At 34.8% G+C, this 22,596-nt stretch overlaps 1 protein-coding gene across 10 annotated transcripts in view; it reads right to left on the reverse strand.

Moving 5' to 3' along the window:
• NEDD4L (NEDD4 like E3 ubiquitin protein ligase) overlaps positions 1-22,596 on the reverse strand; it is a 448,524-nt gene that overhangs the window by 81,528 nt on the left and 344,400 nt on the right. For all 10 annotated transcript variants that reach the window (XM_074207342.1, XM_074207347.1, XM_074207343.1 and 7 more), the window contains 5 exons: positions 22,177-22,238; positions 21,946-22,048; positions 16,542-16,708; positions 3,648-3,780; positions 2,360-2,536 (listed from right to left, as the gene is read on the reverse strand). In XM_074207342.1, coding sequence (XP_074063443.1) covers positions 2,360-2,536; positions 3,648-3,780; positions 16,542-16,708; positions 21,946-22,048; positions 22,177-22,238 — 642 coding nt within the window. The remainder of the gene's footprint in view (positions 1-2,359; positions 2,537-3,647; positions 3,781-16,541; positions 16,709-21,945; positions 22,049-22,176; positions 22,239-22,596) is intronic.

Consider the following 22,596-nt stretch of genomic DNA (forward strand, 5'->3'; position numbering starts at 1 on the left):
GCACCATTAACTGGTACTCCTTTGACTTTTTTCCTTAGCCCTCACATTCAATCACTTTGCAAGTCCAAGTTATTCCACTTCTTTAATATCCTTTGGATTTATTCCACTCTTTCAATTTCCACTGTACTATTCCAAATTCAAACCTCTATTTCATATCTCCTACTGGTCTTCAAACTAGTCTCCATGGCTCTTGTCTTTCCTTTCTCCAACCCATCTATTACTTGCTCTAATTCATCTTCCTATTGATGTCCTAATCATGATACTTCCAATCAATACACTGATGATATATCACCAACCAAGAAATTAAATGTTTCTAAGTACCTACAATATATATTCTAGGTTTCTTTGTTTAGAATTTAACACCCTTCGTAACTGGCTCCAGTCTAATATTTCCAGTTGCATTTCCCATTACTCATTTTGAAAAGTCAACCCAGAGAATCCACCATTCCCCAACTCATGTTCTTTATTCACATGATCCTTATGGTAAGAACTGTGTTTTTTGCAGCCTGAGTCCTCTGAAATGCTGCTTAATCCTCCAGACCCCAAGTACCTTTTCCAAATAATAATTAAAATAATAATTAACATTTACATGGTGCTTATTATTTATCAGGCATGGTACTAAATGCTTTATAATTTTTATATCACTCAATCATCATAACAAACTTGGATTAAACCTCCCCAGATCCCACTCTGTCACAAAAAATTCTTCCTTCCTTTTGAAGTCTCTCTCATAGCAGTTTCTATTCTTCTCCGAATTATATTTCTTTACAAACCATTTATCTACTCCTTTACTAGATTGAAAATAGTTGGAGAAAAGGGATTGGTTTTCATTTTTTTTAGTGTCTTATAAAAATTATAGGCACTTAAATGTTTGTTGAATTGAATTAAAAAAAGAACTATATTAGCAACAAGTATAGCTAATATTTTTGTCTGCTTTCTTCATAGAAATAGGGTGTGCTAAATTTAAAAAAAAACAAGCAAAGCTGGTTGTAGTCTAAAGGATTAAATGGCTATAGACCAACTTCTAACATTTTGATTCCATGCTTTTTTTTTTTTTTTTTTTTTTTTTTTAGGTTTTTGCAAGGCAATGGGGTTAAGTGGCTTGCCCAAGGCCACATAGCTAGGTAGTTATTAAGTGTCTGACACCGGATTTGAACCCAGGTACTCCTGACTCCAGGGCCGGTGCTTTATCCACTGCGCCACCTAGCCACCCCGATTCTATGCTTCTTGGTAAGTTTGGCTCTGACATAACTACCTGAATACAAAACAAATGCCCTGTATTCTCACATATATATATAATATTTGCTTCTGAGTATTTCATGAGTATAATATTCAAGTAACAGATAAGAAACAAGTAATGATTTATGTTCATTATAAAATATTATATTGGACATAAAAGAGGCAGAGTGGTGCAATGAAAAGCGCATTTGGCTCTGGAGACATAGGGGCTAGATACAAAGCTCACGTCTACACCTACTACCTGGATAAGTCACCTAATCACTGTGGGTCAGAGTTATAAATATGTATATACATATGTATCATATGTGAAATGGGAGATTATCTAGATTGACTCAGAAGTCACTTCTGGTTCTAAATCAAAGATTCTAAAAATAAAATCATTTAAAAATATTCTTACCTATTAAGAACCCATTTAGAGAAGTGTGCACAATGACCAAGTCTCCCTAGGGTTGTATAGGCTCCTAGGGAGGAAGGGGCTTCTGCCTTTCCTTGGGGGAGTACTGGTCTCTTCATATGTAAATGTATAGCTCACCTCTAGAGACCTGCATATTTTCTCCTTCTTCCTAGTTTTCCCTACCAGAGGAACAATTTCTCTATCCCAAGATCAATATCCATATAGGTGTCTAGAGCTCACTATCAAGTACAATGCAAATTTGCATTAATCATTAGTGGTAAATAAATCAAATTTGATTATTTTTGCCTAACAGATACAGGTACAGGAGTGTGTAATGTCTTTATATTACTCAGGAACCCAGTCATAGATCTCCCAAGTCATAATCTGGTGCACTATCTTATTACTAATGAATCTTAAGGAATTCAAGCCAGAAGGAAATAATTCCTACCACTGAAAATAATTAAAGTAACAAAATCTAATTGGGGGGGAAGGGGGAAAAATAGTAATTTATTTAAGACTGAAATAATGTTTGTTGCTGACCATTATGGGGAAAGGTTAACTTGGGCAACAGCAGATTAATGCCCATGATAGGGAAATCTGGTTATTATTTAATTGATAAAGGCTAAAATATTCACACATACACAATTTCACCTAAGTCAAAACAACCAACCAACTGTAAAAATAAAAATGTGTTCCATCTCTGTTTCTATAAATACTACTGCTTACAATCAAAGAACTGAATTGTTCCCCATTGGAATCCGGAGTGATCTGAAGTCTTCTGTTCAATTCCTCTGACAGTTCTTGAGGACTGGTCCGAGATACTGGAGAAGCAGGAGGTGGTGGTAAGACCAGACTAAGAGAGTCTCCGGTTATATTCACTTCCTCTGAAATGGTTTCCCAAGGCTTATAAGAAATGAGAAATTATTGTAAATGCTAGAGATGGGATTTTGATTTGTGTTATTTCCCCATTGATTTAAATTTTATGAGGTCTTGACTATTAGGTGATTTACTGAATTAACCAAAATATATTAATACTGAGGGGAAATAATCAGTACAGAATCCATTTAAAAACTGAGGAATCATTTTATCATTTGAACAAAAATGCTGTAGGGAGTTGGCAAAAGAAATGAATGATTTTTACGTAATTCTTTCATTTCCAAATTTAAAAACAAAGAGATCAAGAAATGGTTCGGAAAGGTATAACTGTTTTTGATAAATATTTAGAAAAATTTAGCAATCTTTAGCAATATTAATATTTACAGAAGCATTAATAGGGAAAACAAGAACATATCTCATTAAGTTTATCAATAAATTACTGGCTCATCTTTTTTTGAGTTTTTAAGTTATTAAAACATATTTTTTGAAGTATCAAATACCTAAAAATGATATGATTGTCTAAAATGTAAACAGTTGATAATGGAGAATAGAGGATCTTGGTAGAAATGTATTATAAGTTTATATTCACTAATTTTTAATTAAATGTTCCAGGTATAGGTAACTTAAGACAAATTATAATTTATATATACATATAAGTGATATCCAACAACTATACTTATTGTTGATTAAAAATTTCTCAAGATGTTAGCAAATAATTGAATAAGAAATCTGTCTCCATCCTACACCAAATTGGAAACTTGAATCTCCCAAAAGTGAAAAGGATGTTTCTAACTATTTTGTCTAAAAAAAGAGGTGAACTATCCTAGGCTTTGAGAAAAACTCAAACAAAAAATAAAAAAATCTCTAAATTTGTGCGTTCCTTGTATGAATGTCATAGAAAATCATTCTCTTTCATAACACTGTACCAACACATATATGCCAGACATAGGTCATAAAAGTATGTAATTCTGGATTACTAACATTAATAACCACATGAGTGATCAACTGGCTATGAGAATATTATCTTGGATTTACAAACAAAATTTACTGAAAACGTATAAAACATAAAACCACCCTTAAGACACCAAAAGTGGAAAACACAAAGTTGATGAAAGATGACAGGAATTGCATTACATACTTCAGAAACATCTCCACCTTCTGCAGGTTCAGGTTCTAAATCTTCACTAATATGTCGCCGGGAACGGAAACGTCTATGTGCTGCCTCTTGATTTATCTGTCTGATGTTGTTATCCGACTCAGAGGACATATCACTGGGAATTATGGAAATAGGGAGAAAAGACATGGCATGAAAAGCATAAGAATGAAGTATCATCTTCATCAATAACACACATATTGAGAAACTAGCACATATATATATATATATATATATATATATATATATATATATATATATATATATGTATATAGCATTGATAACGTTTTCTTTGTTTATTTTGTGGGGCGGGGGGTTGATAAGGCAATGCGGTTAAGTGATTTGCCCAAGGTGACACAGCTCAGTAAGTATTGAGTATCTGAGGTCGAATTTGAACTCTGGTCCTTCAGGGCTGGTGCTCCATCCACTGCACCACCTAGCTGCCCCTGTGATAACTTTTTAAAGGTAAACTTGAATTCACATTATACCTTCTAATTTTGTACTTGACTTTAAAAAAACTAAGATGATTAATCTGAGAATTATGTGCATTTTTTCCAAACTCAAAGGCATCAAATATGGAGGGTAATGAGATTTTTAGGCTTGTAATGGGGGGACAATGTGTTACTAATACTTTTTTTTTAAACATAAACTTTTGAAAAGTATTCCTGGATAATAAAGCAAAAAATTAGATCATATATACATCATTTAGAGAAAAAATTTATTTTAGGGGAAAAGTTATTTTGAAGAACAGGTTGTAAGATGTTGATATCTGATACAAACTTTCTTTTTAAAACCAAAGGGTAGGTAACCTTATTTACCAATCTTAATTTAAAATTTGTTTATGTCTTTTTTTTAGGGGGGGGGAGAATGGGAAGTCTGGACTTGTGGTTCCATGGAGCTCTCTGTGTATAAAGCCTCTTTAACAAAGTAGATGGATAATTGTCCTTAAACTTACATTATTAGTGAGTTTCCTGGAGGTCCCAAAACATTAATAACTTGTACAGAGTTACAAATCCAATGTGTCAGAGGCAGCCCATTCTTGAACACACTTAACTTAAATTGGAATGAACCCAATTACAGAAACTTAATTGATAATGAACTCAGTTATACATTTAAAAAGGGGATGAGGGGATTGATTATATAACTTTTTTCAACTTAGGGCCTATGGAATTTTTGCTATTATAATTAATTCAATCAATGTTCATGTGGATAGTGAAGATGTAAAATAATTTTAAGGCTATGAAACCCTTAAAAATACTTCCTCAATCTATGACTGATAAAAAAGAATTATAAAGGAAGACTCAATTGGCATGTGGTCATCTTCTCATAAGGGAATTCCAGGAAAGAATTAGAAACCAAAAAAACAGGGATCTATTTCACTCTAGACTCTTTCTCCAAATGTCTTTGCTTACAATAAATCGGTAGAAAGGAATTTAAAAAAAAAACCCCAACAAATTTCATTTGTTTTCTAAAAAGTAAATGAGTTAGAAGGGACTGGAGGAAATAACTGATGAAAGACATTCCAAGATGAGGGAAGTGACATCCTTAGCTATTAATTTCTTTTTTCTGCTGTTAGCAATATTAATATGATCTTTGTTAGTAGCAGCCTTCTGAATACTCTGACTTATTTCCTTGTTCTTCTTGTTCTGGAAGTTAGTCTCATTGGCCACATCCAGAATCATATTTCTATGTACCTCAGGATATTGTCCACAAAAGATTTTCTTCCCTCTTGCCTTCTCTGGCATAATTATTTATTTATCTGTTTAATATATCCACCACTGGTTCCCTGAAGTTTTTTCCTAAGATTGATCACTTGTCAGAAGGGCTTAACTCTTCAGATATCATCTTCTCAGGTTAAAAAAAAAAACAACAACAGAAGAAACCACATAGGTTTTACCATACTATAACCTTGCTGTTCTATTCTGCAAATGTCATAACATTTTTTGAGTTCTGTTAATGTCTTCGTTTATTTGACCCATGTCTTCTTATGTACTTTCCACCCTTATTCATCTGGCACATTGTAGATTTTGATTCCTACATTCTAAGATTCAGTGACTTAAGAACTGTCCTTTTACAGTAGTTACTTAGCCTGAATTTCTTCTCTGGAGAGATTATCAGTGATGGATCAAAATATTAGGCAAAGAAATGGCAATTGGGATAAATGGCTGGATTCTGCTCTCTTCTCTGTCTGCCCCAAGGTAATCTTTTCAGTTGATTTACTTCTAAACTTTTGCTGGTATCTTTTGTCTTAAAATCACTTCATTTCTTAATATATCCCCCTCCCTCCTCTCATATCCAAAGCTGGTTCTTTATCAAAAATAACCATTAACAGTTGGTTTATCACTAGATAGGATGAATTATTGCCCCATATAAAAGTTACATGTTCTCATGCAGAAAATTACACTTAAAATTTAGAGCTCAAAAGAGTGGAAAGTTAAAAGTCTTAAATTTTCTATAAGAACATACTCAAAAACTTTGGAAGTAGAATTTGTAAGCTTAATTATAAATTCAATCAATCATTGTCTTTCAAATGGAAAATAGTTGACTTATGGACACGTTCTAGAGAGCAGTATGAAGATAAAGCTTCAGGTCATTAGATTAGAGAAGGAGAGTTGAAGGGACTGTAGGGGTCATTGAGTCAAAAATTAATTTTACAGATTAGGAAACTAAGGTGAATTGTGATTAAACAATTTGACCCAGGTCAGTAAAACTACAACAGGAATGATAAATCCCAGAGTTTTAAACCTTACAAAAAAAGCATCACAAGACCAACTATAAATATGTGTCATAATAAGTGACATTTACAAAGGAATTTAAGGTTTGAAAATACATCTGATGTCTCTCATGAACCTCAAAATAACTTTTATTTTATAATTCTCATTTCAGAAATGGGGAATTGATGCTCTGTAAGATTAAATGATTTAGGGACACCTAGGGGTCACAGTGGATAGAGCACCGGCTCTGGAATCGGGAGGACCTGAATTCAAATTTGATCTCAGAAACTTACTTGCTATTTTACCTTGGGCAAGTCATTAACTATTGTCTCATACAAACAAACAAAAACCCTAAACCCCAAATAAATCAAAACAAGATTGGAGCAGATCTTAAATCCAGGATTTACTGACTCTCAATCCATCACTGCAGCCATTATAAGGCTGCAGTATATGGTAGCATTATATGGGTTGTTACTATTCCAAAATATTTCAAAGACTAATTCAAGATGCAGCAGGGTCTGCTTCTACCTTCTGTGGCTGGCCTAGTCTCCAAATGGAATGGGGGAGAACTTCCAGTACAAAGAACAACTCTCCTAGTGAATTCAGGTTTATCTCCTGCTCTGCCTTGTCCTTTGAGAGTAGAAGAATGGCTGGATTCTGCTCTCTTGTCTTTCTGCCCCAAGGTAATTTCTTCAGTTGATTTACTTCTAAACTTTTACTGGTATCTTTTGTCTTAAAATCACTTCATTTCTTAATATATCCCCTCCCTCCTCTCCTATTCAAAGTTGGTTCTTTATCGAAAATAACCATTAACAGTTGGTTGATCACTAGATAGGATAATTAATGAACATTGTCACACTCTTCCTCTGACTTCAGGTTCATCTCCTGCTCTGCCTGTCCTCAGAGAATAGAAGAGTGGGATTCTCCACTAAGTAATGAACATTCTTACTCATGGTTATAGCCTTCACCTCTCAGTGATTCTAAACTCTTGTAGATCAACATCCAAAATTCATTCTACAGTCCTTACCACCCAATTCCACATTCTCATCCCCCCCTCAATATTCCATTCATGAAGTTTCATGCTAACTCCACCTAGGTCTTCCTATGTGCCCTCTAGAATGTCTGTTCCACAGGCAACAAACTTCACTTCATCTTAAATCTATTCCTCTCCTACTCCTTTGATCTATAAGCTCTCACTGTAATCTTACTTCCTTAAGACTCCATAGTCTTCACCTTCACTCATTCTCCTTGGTTCACTGGTCAAGGCAGGTAGACTTAAAATGCTCCTTCTTCTCCATTATCAGTTTGAGGTTCTCTCCCATCCTCCACTAGTCAGTAACTGATGCTTCTTTAAAGTTCATGCTATTGATATTTATGAACCAATCAAATTCCTGGTAACTATTGCCTATACCCCCATCCCTAGTCATTCCATATCCTTCCTAAATGAGTTTGGCATCTGACTTATAATTTTTCACTCCACCCCAACTTCTACTTCATAGATTCTGATTCTCCTTCAAATAACCTAACCATTTCAAATGTTACATCAAGCCGCCCCTCATGAGGTATTCAACCACCTGTCTTCAGACACACACAAAGATGATCATAACCTTCATCTTACTTTACCCACAAATGTCTCCATGCTTAAGAATTCTAAAATCCCTTTATCTGACCGGTGTCTATTGACTTGACACCTCTCACTCGGCCTTCCCTTTACACAATTCTTTTATTTTAATCTGCATTGTGACTTCTTGGTCTTTCAGTTTTCTTTCAGGACATCTCCCTTGTACTAGTCACTCTTCTTTAAACCATTTCATCCCTCCTCACACCTCTCTTAATTCCCTCTCCCCCTAACTCTCTCAAATGAGAACCTTGACTCATGTTGTACAGAAAAAATTGAGGCCATTTGGTGTCAACTCTCTCTTCTTCTCGGTTCCTTCTCTTCTACCACTCTCATGTGGCTAGTCCCTCTACTTGTTCAACCTCTCTTTCATTCTTACTTATTCATTTATTTGCCATCTCTCCTTCTCTACTAACTCATTTCCTACTATCTTCAAACATGCTCTATCGCGAAAAGATCTCACTTGATTCCTCTATCCTTGCTAACTTTCATCTTATGCCCCTTTTGCTCTTTTTAGCCAAATTCCTCAAAAAGATCATCAACAATAGATGACTCTGCTTTTTCTCTTCTCACTCTAGTCTTAAGCCCTTACAATCTAACTTCTGTTATTATTTCATTGAAATTATTTCCTCCAAATAATGATCTGTTAGTTGCCAAATCTAATGATCTTTTCTCAATCCTCATTCTTCTTAACCTCTTTGCAGCCTTTGACCCCATTTCCTAATACTATCTTCTCTCTAGTTAACAGGACACTACTTTCTCCTGATATTCTTTTAAACTATCTGAACATTCTCTCTCTGTCTTTCACTAGATGCCCCTCCAGATCATGCCCTCTGGTCATAAGCATCCTCAATTTCTGACCTATGCCTCCTTCTCTTCTCTTTCTGTACTACTTCACTTAACGATTGCATCAACCTCCAGGGATTTAAATACCATCTCCACATTCTCTTCTGCCCCAAACTTTCTGCTGACCTTCAATTTCTCACCTCCATTTATCTCAAAATGAATATCCAATAGACATCTTAAACTCAATTTTAACTCATTACCTTTCTCCTGAACCCTCTCCACCAGCCCCTTCTACTTTCCCTATTAATATAGAGGGCAACACCAACCTCCCAGTTCCTTAGGCTCACAACTTAGGAATCTCCTAGATTCCTCACTATTTTCTCACACAAACATGTTCACCTCTGTATCCAAGCTGTTGCTAAGGCCTATAAAGTTCACCTTTGCTATATTGTTTAAATATGTCCCCTTTTCCATCTCTGGGCTTTTAAACTTACCTGTCCTTCATGTCTAGAATGTTCTTACTCCTGTACTACTGACCTCCCTGGCTTCCTTTAAGTCCTAACTATAATCCAACCTTCTACAGAAGTCTTAACCCCTCTAAAATCTAATGCTTTTCTTTTTACATTATTTTCTAATTATCCTTCATGTAGCTAGCTTTGTATATGTATTTGCATGTCATTTCTCATCTTAGACTGAAAGCTCCTCAAGGACAGAAACTATCTTTTGCTTCTTTTTCTATCTCTAGTACTTATCATTCTGTCTGACACATGGTAGGTGCTTAATAAATGTTTATTGATAGATTGATTTTAATAGTCATTTACCTTTCTGGGTCTGAGTTTTCATATGAATAAAATGAGAGGATTGGATAATGACCTGTAAGTATCCTCCCTGCATTAAACTTAAATTAGTGAAGAATCTGACATTGAAATTTCAAAAAAAATATAAAAGGTATATTTACCAAAATTGATTCCTAAAAAAAAGTATTTTAATCCCCCAAAAGATAGGGTCTTATTTCAAAAAGTTAAAATTGATGTAATACCATTTGTCCATAAATATATTCAAATCCTTCAAAACAATATGTTTTGCTTAGGTAGATCACATATTTTAAAAAACATTAATTCTGTTAGGAACAGTTTTTCAGAGACAGAGAAATTGGTGAACTGGAGCATATTCTACATTCTAATTTAAGATTTTGAATTAGAATTGACAGTATTGTTCCATACAAATATATTTAAGAAAAGCATATATTTTCATAACTATGCCAAAGATAAATCAATATTTTGTCCAAAAATATTATTCTATAAACTTAAACCATCAACCAAATCTAAAATTAAGTGTGCTAAATGAATAAAATCTGAGAAGTAGAAATTGGCATAATTATGGTCATGTGAATGAATGTATAATTAAAACCCAAACACCCAAATGCACAAATTACACCTCTATATCACAGAATCAACATGATTAAAAATAAAGCTGTCCTAGCTATGTACTATATTTGCAATTTTATGTTGTCATAGTCAATTTATAAAATATTTCAGACCTAAATACATTCTGTGATCACAAAAATTACCCAAATAAGAGAACTGAAAATATACAAAGGGAAAATATTATTTGCTCTAAATTTCATAGTTTAAACTCTGAAATATTTTGGTATCCCTTAAGGATAATGAAAGGATAGCAAGGTGACACAGTGGATAGAGCACAGGGCCTGGTGTCAGAAAGATTCATCTTACTGAGTTCAGTTCTGGCCTCAGACACTATGACCCTGGACAAGTTACTTAATCCTGTTTGCCTCAGTTTCCCACATATGTCCAATGAGCTGAAGAAGGAAATATCTTTTTTCCAGTATCTGTGCCAATTGCTCCAATATCTTTGCCAATAGCAACCCAAATGGAATCACAAAGACTCAGACATGACTGAAACAACTGAACAAAGGATGCTGAAAGATCCAGAACCATGTTCATTCATTCAATAAGCTTTTTTTTTTTTTGAGATCAGGTCTTCTCTGCCTGGGGTGGGTGTGCAGGGTCTAATCCCAATACTGACAAGCACTGAAGATTGAAATGCTCTTTTTCCAACTTGGGTAGGTTCTACTTAAGAAAGGCCTGTTAGTTTTTGTTCCCAGGTCTAAGTACAGATACCAGGACAGGTATCCACCACAAATCATAACTCCTTGTTCTAATCCACTAGTCTCAACCCATACAATCAACAGAGATGAGATAAAGGTTTTGAATGTGTACCATTACACAACGCCTCAGGCTAGGCACACAGGAAAATATAAAATTTCAAATTTTCTCTCAAGTAGCTTATACTTCAGTAAGAAAATAAGAAATCAATGTGGGGGGACTTCTTTTGGGGGAGAGGCTCAGTCAATATCTGTAATTTTATTAATGTAGGGGGTTTTCAATGAGGAAACTCTTTACCAATGCAGACATACATTTGTTCCATTTTTGAGTAGTCTATGAATAATGTTTTACTATCAGGTGCATAGACTGAAATCAAGTTGCCCTAAAACCCTGTAAGAAAATAATGCACATCTCGAGAATTGATCACGATGACTCAAATGCTCAAATATCCAGCCCCATAATGAAACTGGGGCAACTAGGTGGTACAATAGATATAAAGTCAGGCTTAGAATCAGGAGGAACTGAGTTCAAATCCAGCCTCAGACACTTACTAGCTATGTAACCCTGGGAGAGTCACTTTTCACAAGTCACTTTTTGCTTCAGTTTCCTCATTTGTAAAATGAGCTAGAGAAGAAAATGGCAAACCCTTCAGTATCTCTGCCAAGAAAAACCCCAATGAGGTTTGATTACACCTGAAAAAGCATTAAACAACAATGAAACTGAGAAGATGAAAGCAGAAGATGAAAAGGCTCCGCTAATGCAGCCTGGAGGCAATAATTTTCAGTGGAAATATCCCAACTGGCTACAAGATACGGTATTTCTCTGACATTCTAGTCAATGAAAGTATGAACAGATTAACCCTGAATTGTAATTGTTAATGACAGTAAATTAAAATACATTTTGAGTGTTGCTAAACAGAACAATTAAGATGACAATGATTTTACTGAAGATATTAAAATATTTTAAGGAAACAATTCAGTTTTTGAACCAATAATTACTTATATTTAAAAAAAGTTCTCTTATACACTGTCCAGGAGATCAAAAAGATACATATTCCTCAGTCTCCTTTTATTAGCAGACAAATGACAAAAATGAACCAGTAATCTGGATTTTATTAAGAAAGCAAATTTCTAAGACAGAGAGTTGGAAGGGGTCTTACACATGAAGCAAATATCTCTTTTCAAAAGATGAGGTTAACTCCATAGAGTCAGTAACTTGCTCAGACTCACCAAGGGAATAATAAACTTTCTGAATTCAAATTCAAATACTGTGTTGCTCCCAATACAACAGTCCATCCCTATGTAGTAAAAACATGGCTATCTATTTGGTGAGGGGACAGGAGATTCAAAATTCTGGCTAAGCAAGAGGGATGGCTATATTCTCAAAAAAGGCCACTGAAGCAAATTTTTAAATGAACAAAAGAGAACTGAAGAAAATAGAAGGAGGTATAGTTTGAAAGTAAGGTAAAAAATTTATTATTATTTTTTAAATAAGTGGTGTAAAATGGAGATTCATGATGGTTTGATATAGAATGTCCTTTTGTGAATGGAAATCTGCAAAATTTGAGTACATGAAAATCAAATCAAATGGGAAATATATTATGCACAAATAGAAATAGTCTTTTGATGATGTCTTATGTTTAAAATAAAAAAGGAAAAAATGGCTAAAAATTCACATCAACTATTACAGGAATATGCTATGTGGAAATCAATTGACTATGTATTAAATGGAGTCAAATATAATTAAGATATGTCCATGCTTTTGTGGAATTTACAACTGAGCAACTTGTTAATGGCAAACAGAATTATGTAATATTCTGTAATTATAATACACAATAAGAAAAGCCTTAGATCCACAGATTTAACTAGGCTTATTACAAATTATATTTCAAATCATCCCAAATCTATTGTCTTTAACTGATCATAATGACCTTTGGTCATCAAATTTAATTACATTTAATTTACTTTGCATACTAAGGCAGATTATGTTTTGGAAATCTAGCTATCAAAAAGGATTAAAATAAAATCATTATGTCTGATAGAGATCTCTCTTTTGACCTTAATGCCTTTCAAATGTGAATACTATTATCAATGGTACTATATTTATTTGTATATATAAAGGCTTAAATAACATGCTACTAAAGGAAGAGTAAAAGTTATAATGTATATATTATAACAATATATTATACATTGTGTTGTTAAATGCAATGGGTTATATTGGGTAATAGAAAACCAGAAATTCTAATCCTAAGGCAATTTCACTATCAATTTAATTCAAAAAGCATTACTAAGCATTGCGATGAGAACAACAGAATTCAGAAGCAAGACAAAATAGTCTTTAGCTGAAGTAACTAATATTCTTCTAAAGAGATACAACACATGTGCTAAAAGAATATCAGGAATTATAACAGAAAAGACTCCAGGAGAAAGTATAACCTAAACTAAGAGTAGCGGGAAACAAAGAATTTTAAGAAGGTGGAAAGGAATAAGCATTTATTGAAGATCTACTATATGCCAGCTTATATTACCTAACCTTAATCAATGTATCAGTCAACCTGGGACCTGGGCAAAACCTAGTTTTAAAAGGCCAAAGTCTCTGACTACATTCAGGGCCATCTCCAGTGTTCCTTATCCACTTAATTGTTGTTTAACTCAGTTTCCCAAATCTGTAAAAATGAGCTAGAGAAAGAAATGGCAAATCACTCTAGCATCTTTGCCAAGAAAACCCCAAATGGGTCACAAAGAATGGGACATGACTGAAAAATGACTGAACCTAAGTAAAAATCTAAAATTGCTGTTCACTTAGATGTTAGCATTAAACGTTTGCAGACCATTAAAAAAGCTAGATTCAAAAGGCTGAAGTTTAGAAAAAAAAATTAAGTGATTCATTCAGTCATAAAGTTAGTGACAGACACAAAACCAGAAGTGAGGTCATATAACGCAGTCCAGTGTTTTTCCCCATTGTATAATGGATGATAAATTAATGATTCTTCACTAATTTTATTTTCTCAAAGATAGGTGTCCCTCAATAGACATCAAATGCTCAGCTGTTTCAGTTTCGCTCAAAGAATATTTTATTGCTTGGAGTTATGGTTCTGGAAATAACTACCAGAATGTTTAACAAAATTCCAGGAAGCCCAGAAGCATTTTGGGCAATGGATGTTCACCAGGAAAGGCCCTGGTTATTTAATGAGGGTTTCTTAAAAAGGTCAAGGTGAAGCTGCATGTTAAGCTTGTTCTTCTTTTCTCCTATATCCTTTACATTTTCTCCTAGAACTAGTCGAAAAGGGGAAAGACCAAAAACTTTCCATAGAGTATTTTAGTACAACATATACTCAGGACCACCCTTTATTTTTCTTGTTGGAGTCTCCTGTCATATGCAAGGTGATACAGGAGGTGAAGCTTTGGGGTCCAGATTCCACAGATACCAACAGTGTGACTATGGACAAGTTACAATCTCTTTTATCAGTTTCCTCATCTACAAAATGGAGTGTTATGATGTGAGGATATATTGAGATAATATTTGTAAGACACAAGACAATGCCTGGTACATAGAAAAAGTTAAATAAATCCTTATTCATCTACTCTTCTCTTCCCCTCTTCTCAATACTATAAATGAACCTGATTTGAATTAAGAAAAATATTTTTCTTTGCTTCTACCATATGTTGGTAAAGTTTTTTGTTTTGTTTGGTGAAGGGGTTACATATGTGTAATTCTTTTTTTTTTTAATTTGACTTTTTTTAGCTTTTAAAAAAAATGTCATCTATTTAAGGCAATGGGGTTAAGAGCGATTTGCCCAAAGCAACACAGGTAGGTAATTATTAAGTGTCTGAGGCCAAATTTGAACCCAAGTACTCCTGACTCCAGAATTGGAGTTCTATCCACTGCACCACCTAGCTGCCCCCTAGTTTGACTTTCAATAAACTTTAATAGTTCAAAAACAAAACAGAATTTCTGAAGTGAATTAAGATCTTGGAAGCACAATTTTCCAGATCACAAAAGAAAGCACTGTGTTGAAAAATGATTGTATTATTTCACTTTTGTATAAAGCTTTGTAAAAAAAAATCTTTTACCTACATTATTTCAATGGACATTTATAACAATCCTGTGAAGTAGAAAAGGTAGGTATTATATTGATTTTTTTTTCTTTTTTTTTACTTTTTCTTTTTTAAGAGGAAATAACCAAGACTTTGATAAGGAAATTGCAGGGGTCTCAGAGACAAGACAAAACAACAATCATTTAGCACTTAATATGTACTAGGACAAGAATCTAGTTCTTCAGCCGTTTAATCCAGTGGAATCCCCTTGACACTGAGTGACCTGGGTGTTGCTTTTTCTGCAATTTATTACCATTCTTAACTTAATTCCTAAATCACAAAATCTTCAAAAGCACTTTATTTAACTCAAAGAATTAAACGAGTCTTCACTTCCACTAAAATTGGCCTGGGAATCTCCTAGAATGTGAATTTAAACCTTTCCAGACTATAAATTATAAATTTTTGGCCCCAAGCTCTTAAAATATTTGATGAGGCATCTGGGGCAAATGTTTTATTGAATCAAGCTAATCATTTCCTTGGCAAAAATGGGAATAACTGCTTCCATTAGCCATAGGAGAAAAACAAAAAGGATATTAATGAAACTATTTGCATTTATATTTAAAGAAATTTTGCAATGAATATTTAGTGTCAATTCAACTCAACATGAAAAACTAAGATAATGGATCATATCAAGAACCAGAAGCAAAATCAAAGTAAGCTAAATAATGAAAAACTTATTGTACCACTAGGGAAAATAGAGCACAATGAAAAACAAAATTAAACCATAACAATGATTTACTCCAAACATTTATTAAGCATTTTCTACATGCAAATGCTCCTTATACGGAAATATCCAGGAGCCTTCCAAGGGGATATTTTCAAAAATTTCTAAAAACATAATTCTGTCTTACTATACACAGACATAAAAGCACTTTCACATATATGCATATGCCACACGGACCTTTTTTGGAAAGGTTTGTAAAAATCAAGTCATGATAGGGTTTCAAAAAAAATCATCTCCCCTCCTTTTCCTCCATGCTGGTCAGGCTTATGAATGGAGAACATTCCAAAGTAAATTTGGTTTTGTTACTTTGGGTTAATAGTCAGTCATCAAAAGTGGGTCAAGGAGGAAAAAGCAATTATTCAATATTGCCTACTAGATCTGGGAACCATAAATTCAATTTTTCCATTCCAATAATGCTAAGTAATCCATTAATTCCAATTTCTCAAAGGATTTATCATCCAATTCAAGTTTTCCAGAGAAGAATATGATACCAAAATTGTTATTTTTAGGATACATTTAGTGTGCCCCAAAGGTGTTATTTTGGGGATGAATATAGTGTTCCTTGTTCTGAGGTTCTTCACCTTAACTCAGTGAGCCAAGAAAGGATCATGGAGCATTAAAAATCAAATATTTTAAGAGCTTGGGGCCAAAAATTTATCATTTATAGTCTGGAAAGGTTTAAAATTGGCAAAAATTGGCAGTGAAGACTTGTTTAATTCTTTGATTTTGGACTTGAATTTCTAGCCTTGTTCTCATGTGTAGTTCAAATTCTGCCCAAAACAATGGTAGCTTCTTTAACCCATAGAGAACTTACATTAAACTGGGTCGGTGCCACTGGGTAGTCCTGTTGTTGTGGTTGACATAGTAGGTTCTGCCTAAGTTGTCAACTTTCTCTTCCCACCCAGGTGGAAGGGGAGGTGGAGGAAGTTCTTCCTGGTGTTGAGAAGCGGAGTCATTGGAATCAACAACTTCCCACCCATGCTGTAAAATAAAGTTGAATGGGCAATTAAAAGGTTAATATTTTTTTCTTCTAGGATAAGAAAGTTTACACACACACACACACACACACACACACACACACACACACACACGCACAATCCCCAATTACGCCTACTGTCTAAAAATAATACCTGGTATTTTTATACAAGATCTAATTTTAAAGAGGCTATGAAGAACAATCAGCCAGTAAACAGGCTTTTATTAAATGTTTACTAGGTATGAGGTACTATGTAAAGAAAAGGAAAACCATGGGTCCTGCCCTCACATGAACTCGTATTTAATAACAAATAAATAACTGTGTACAAACAAAATATGTGGTATAAGGGGATGATAATTCAAAGGGAGGGGATTAGCTGTGAAGAAGATGAGAATAGACCTGCTATAGCAGGTGGGTCATGAACCCAGTCTTCAGTGAAATCAGGGAAAATAGGAGGTTGTGGTGGGAAGGAAGAGCATTCCAGATTTGGAGTCAGACACTGAAAAGATGGAGACAAGAAATGGAGTGTTCTATGCGAAGAAAAATAAAAATGTTACTGGAGAGTAATAAAGTGTAAGAACACTGAAATGATAGGAAAAAGTCAGGAGGTAAAGGGTTTGAAATGCAAAGTTGAACATTTTATACTGAACCTTTTTGAGGTAATAGGAGTTTATTGAACAGGAGGAAGAAAGAGAGTGAGTATAGGGCTTTACAAATATAATCTCATTTGATTGTCAAATACATAAGGGCTGTTATTTTATAGTTTGGGAAAACTGAGGTAAGCAAGAGATTAAATGACCTGCCTAGGGCCACACAGCTAGTTAAATGAAGACTCAGGACTTCCTGACTCTAGGCTGAGCACTCCCTTCACTAAATCATCTAGCTACTTGATCAGAGAGGATGACAGTCAAGACAGACAGTTAAAAAAAATCACCTTGGTGGCTAATTGGCATGTGAACTAGAGAAGGGAAAAGCTTGTGACAGGACAACTATTAGAAGATTAATTCAGTAGTCCAAATAGGAGGGTCTGCACTAGGGTAGTTGTGTGATCATAAAGAAAGGTCTACATTTATGGAAGTTGGTGTTAAGGCAAAAATGACAAGACTTGGTAACAGACTGGATAGGAAGGGTGATTTAGAGTGAATCAAGGGTGACACTGAAATTAAGAGCCTGAGCAAGTCATAAGATGGCAAAGCATACAATAATAATGGAGAATTTCAGAAGAGGGGAGGGTTTGATGGTGAAAATATTGAGTTCTCTTTGGTTTTTTTTTAAGGCTTTTTTTGCAAGGCAAACAGGCTTAAGTGGCTTGCCCAAGGCCACACAGCTAGGTAATTATTAAGTGTGTGAGACCAGATTTGAACCCAGGCGCTCCTGACTCCAGGGCCGGTGCTCTATCCACTGCGCCACCTAGCCGCCCCGCTTGAATTCTCTTTGGGTAAGTTGACTTTGTGATGCCTTTGGGGAACCTAGTTTGAAATGTACAAAAGGCAATTTATGATATAGGAGATAGATGTAGATTTGGGAGTCATCTGAATAGAAAAGTGATGATGAGATAAACAAATTCAGAGGGAGAAGAGAGGAGGACTATAAATAAATCCCTAGCAGAATCTCATGGTAAATGGACAAGACTTGGATGACAATCCCTCAAAAGAGACTGAGAAAGAACGGTCAGTTGGGTAAAAGTAGAGTTATCCAAACTTCAAAAGGTTTGAGTTTTCAGAAGAGGTTGATCAATCATATACTGAAGACAGATCATGAAAGATGAGGATGAAGGAAAAGCACATTTTATTGACAAGAGAACACTGGCAATTTTGTATTGGCCAATTTTGGCTAAATTATGATGAATCCAGAAATCATATTGTGGAGAGTTTAGAAGTCAGAGAAGTAAAGAGATCTACAGTAGATGTATCCCTCAAGGAGTTTAGGAAAGAAGGATAAGAGATTAGGATGGAAATTAACAGGAATGGAAGGAACAAGTAAGTGCTTTTAAAGACAAAAACAGAAAGCAGAGAAAGATTAAAAAATGATTGAGAGGGGAGGCTAGGTGGCGCAGTATAGAGCACTGGCCCTGGAGTCAGGAGTGCCTGAGTTCAAATCTGACTTCAGACACTTAATAGTTACCTAGCTGTGTGGCCTTGGGCAAGCCACTTAACCCCATTGCCTTGCAAATAAAAAAACAAAACAAAACCCAAAACACTTAAAAAAAATTTTAAAAATTGAGTGAGAGTGTGAGAATGATAGAGGGGGGCAATCTGTTAGAGAAGATGGAATGGAATGATAATCAAGAGTGTGTACAGATGGGGTTGCTGTGACATCTTAATCCCCCCCCCCCAACTGAAGCCATTTGCTGAAATAATGAAGGGTAGTTTGATTAGGAGGTATTGAGAAGAGATGGAGAATGTATGAAGTTCCTTCAATGAATCAGATAATAAATCCTTCAGTAAGACTTGTCTTATTGAAGTAAGAACCTAGTTGAAATTATGAAACAAAGCTGTAGCAATTTTATAGCTGAAAGGATCTATAGCAATTATTTTCTTTATTTTAAAGAAAAGAACAGGAGCAGTTAGGTGACACAATGGATAGAGCCCTGGCTATAAGTTAGGAGGAACTGAGCTCAAATCTAACTTCAGATATTTACTGGGCGATTCACTAAACCCTGATTGCCTACAAAAAAAAAGTGTAGTCTTAGAAAAGAACTATGACTTTTCCCACCTCATTCAGCCAAATGGGGGAGGAATAAGAGTATGACCACAGCTTATATCTTTAAATGATGAATGAAATGATGAACAAAATTCCAAATTTTGTAAATCAATAATTTGGCTGAAATTTTATTGTAGGTTAAAAGGTATCTATGTTAAGACCAGGAACAGATAAAGTTCCAGGCTAAATATTCTTTTTTGGGGGTGGACAGGTGGCACAGCAGATAGAGCACCAGCCCTCGGGTCAGGAGTACCTGAGTTCAAATCTTACCTCAGACACTTAATAATTACCTAGCTGTGTGACCTTGGGCAAGCCACTTAACCCCATTGCCTTGCAAAAATCTAAAAAAATATATTCTTTTTTCTGAGGTAAGGAGTTACTCCACTCATGATTGGTTTTATAGGGAGGTGGAATTCTTCTCCTTCCCCCCCAGCTCCTTGCCATTGGTTTCATCACTGGATCAGATATAGATGGAAACTGATGTTTGCCTCCTTTTATTCTGGAGACACAGCCACCATACCATCAGGCTGCCTTGCATTAAAGCTAAAATTACGTTTTATAATACATATTTTCAGCGTTAAGTATTCCTTTCCAAATATTCCAGAGTAAAATCACTGTAAAATTATTAATATGCTGGTTATTGCCATCAGACAAGTAGGAGAGTGTAAAAAATTTCTGGATTTAAAATAATAAATGGAAATATGCTGACATGCTTATGGTGTCTTGAAATTCCAAGTTGTCTACCACCCACTTGTTCATTTTTCTCCTTCTATACTACTTATTGAGATGAAAGTTTGTGAGTGAAATATTGCCCCAAATTTGGCTTTTTAGTCTGCGGGGTCTGTTAACATGCCCAGAACTCATTATTCACATAATGCAACAGCTGCACACAAATGGAGATCAAGTGATAGTTAGGCCTTGATTAACATCCACTGTCAGAAGCAGAGGAATACTTGCTTAACAAAACAGAATTTTTCAAGATGTAAAAGCACAGACAAAGGTAAATGCTCCAAGTGGAAAATGGGAAGGCTTTGGAAGAGCCACCCTATTCCAAATCTCTTCCTTCTCCCCTTCCTCCCAAAAAAGAAAAGAAAAATTTATCAGGACAATTAATTCCAAAATGGTTATTTCAAGGGAAAGGTCATCTAATGTATTCTCACATGTGGATGCCAAAAGAAAAAGAAACTTGGGAGAGACTTTCTAATGGTTCTAGTCACTCTGAATGAATCCCAAAGGCTAGAAGGGATTTTAAAAGGGATAAATCTTTGAGACATGATGGAAGTAAATGAATAGGATAGCTTTCCAGATCCCTTATAGGGGTGGGAAGAAACAAAATATGGGTAAATACTATCTTAAAAAACAAAGAATGAAATTCTAAATATGAAAAACTATTCACTAGTTCATGGTAACAAATTAAAATTTAGAAGCTAACTCTGCTTTATTAAATGAAAGACTATTTGAGTTTTTAAAAAATCATATTCAAAAATCACATTTTACTTCTTTCAAATAATACAATGAGAAGGGACTAATGAGATCATATAACAAAGTGCTTTGAAATTAAAAACAATTCTCTAAATGTAAGCTATTTTATAATTATTATTAGTGATCAAAGAGTAATAATATCTGATAAATTTTGCTTGTCACAAAAATTTTAGTGATCTCACTGGGACAGATAACTGATTTAAACTACAACATTTTAAACTCTGATGTTCAAAGAGGCATTGTCTAAACTAAAGATTTAGTGATTAGTCAGGCATGATTTTTATCTTTGCTTTATATGCAATAACAAAAACTAGCATTTATATGGAACTTGAAGGTCTTAAAAGTAATTTATGTGTATTATATGGGCCACCAGGTGGCTCAATGGAAGGAGTACCAGGACTGGAATAAAGAAGACTTATCTTCTGGCCTCACATACTAAATGGAGGCGTGATCCTGGGCAAGTCATTTAACCCTGTTTGCCTCATTTTCTTCATCTATAAAATGAGGTGGAGAAGGAAATGGCAAATCACTACTATATCTTTGCCCAAAAAACCCCAAGTGGGGTCACTAAGTGACAGACAAAATTGAACTGAAGAATAACAACAACATATGTATTATCTTGATCTTGGCAACAACCTGTGAACTAGCTGTCATCTTCATTTTACAGATGATGAGAATGAAGCTGGCAGAGTGAATTTGCATTTTCCTGATTCCAAGTTCAGCATTGAATCTATTATGCTATAATGTGGTAACGTATGAAAACAGTAGAAAATCTTGCAGATGCAGACAATTCTCAAATTTCTTCAGTCTTTCTATATGTAACAATTCTTCTTGTCTTTGTTAGAACAGCATTAGAAATGAACCATAATATTCAATGAACCATAATATATCCTCATTACTACATCTGACAACATAGCCAGTTACTTCTAAAACAGATGAGTGCCAACACATTTGTTCATATTTCTGAAATGAGGCACTCTGAAGAAACCTTAAATTCACTTTAGCAATTTTATTATTTTATACAACAAAAGAGAAAACATAAAGCAAAGGGACTTACCTCTAAATCTTCTCTTTGATCATTATTTTCTTCATCTTGTCCTCCATTCTTTGGCATATATGCCATTTTCAATCGTAAGAAGCCTTTTACCCGGGATTTGTGACTAGGTAACAGGGAAAACAAGAAAAGTTAACAAAGGTTTTAGCACAACTGTACTATTTGTGGAATATATGTAAAATTTCAATAAACTGAAATCTGCCTACATGTAAAACAACAAAAATTAGCCCTTACCTTCTTGGTCGTAGGAGGAAATCCTTAAATGTATAGGGTCGTTCCATGGTTGGGTCTTCAGTCTGTAGGGATGAGAAGCAAACTGATTTGAAAATTGATAGTCTTTGTATTTTTGAGGTATTAAATTAGATCCTGAATCTTCCCATTATAAAACATAGGGAATAGGGGGCAACTAGGTGGCACAGTGCATAGGCCCTGGAGTCAGGAGTACCTGAGTTCAAATCCGGCCTCACACTTAGCGGTGTGGTCTTGGGCAAGCCACTTAACTCTATTGCCTTGCAAAAACCTTAAAAAAAAATAAAACATAGGAAATGTATAAATGTAGTTGGTTTCCGGACATGGTAGATCTATTATAGCACCAGTGACATCACCTGAGGTTCTAACACTAATTGCAACAGTAGAAATTGGACAAGGACACAA

Source organism: Macrotis lagotis, chromosome X (assembly GCF_037893015.1).
Source record: "Macrotis lagotis isolate mMagLag1 chromosome X, bilby.v1.9.chrom.fasta, whole genome shotgun sequence".
Classification (NCBI taxonomy): Eukaryota; Metazoa; Chordata; class Mammalia; order Peramelemorphia; family Peramelidae; genus Macrotis; species Macrotis lagotis.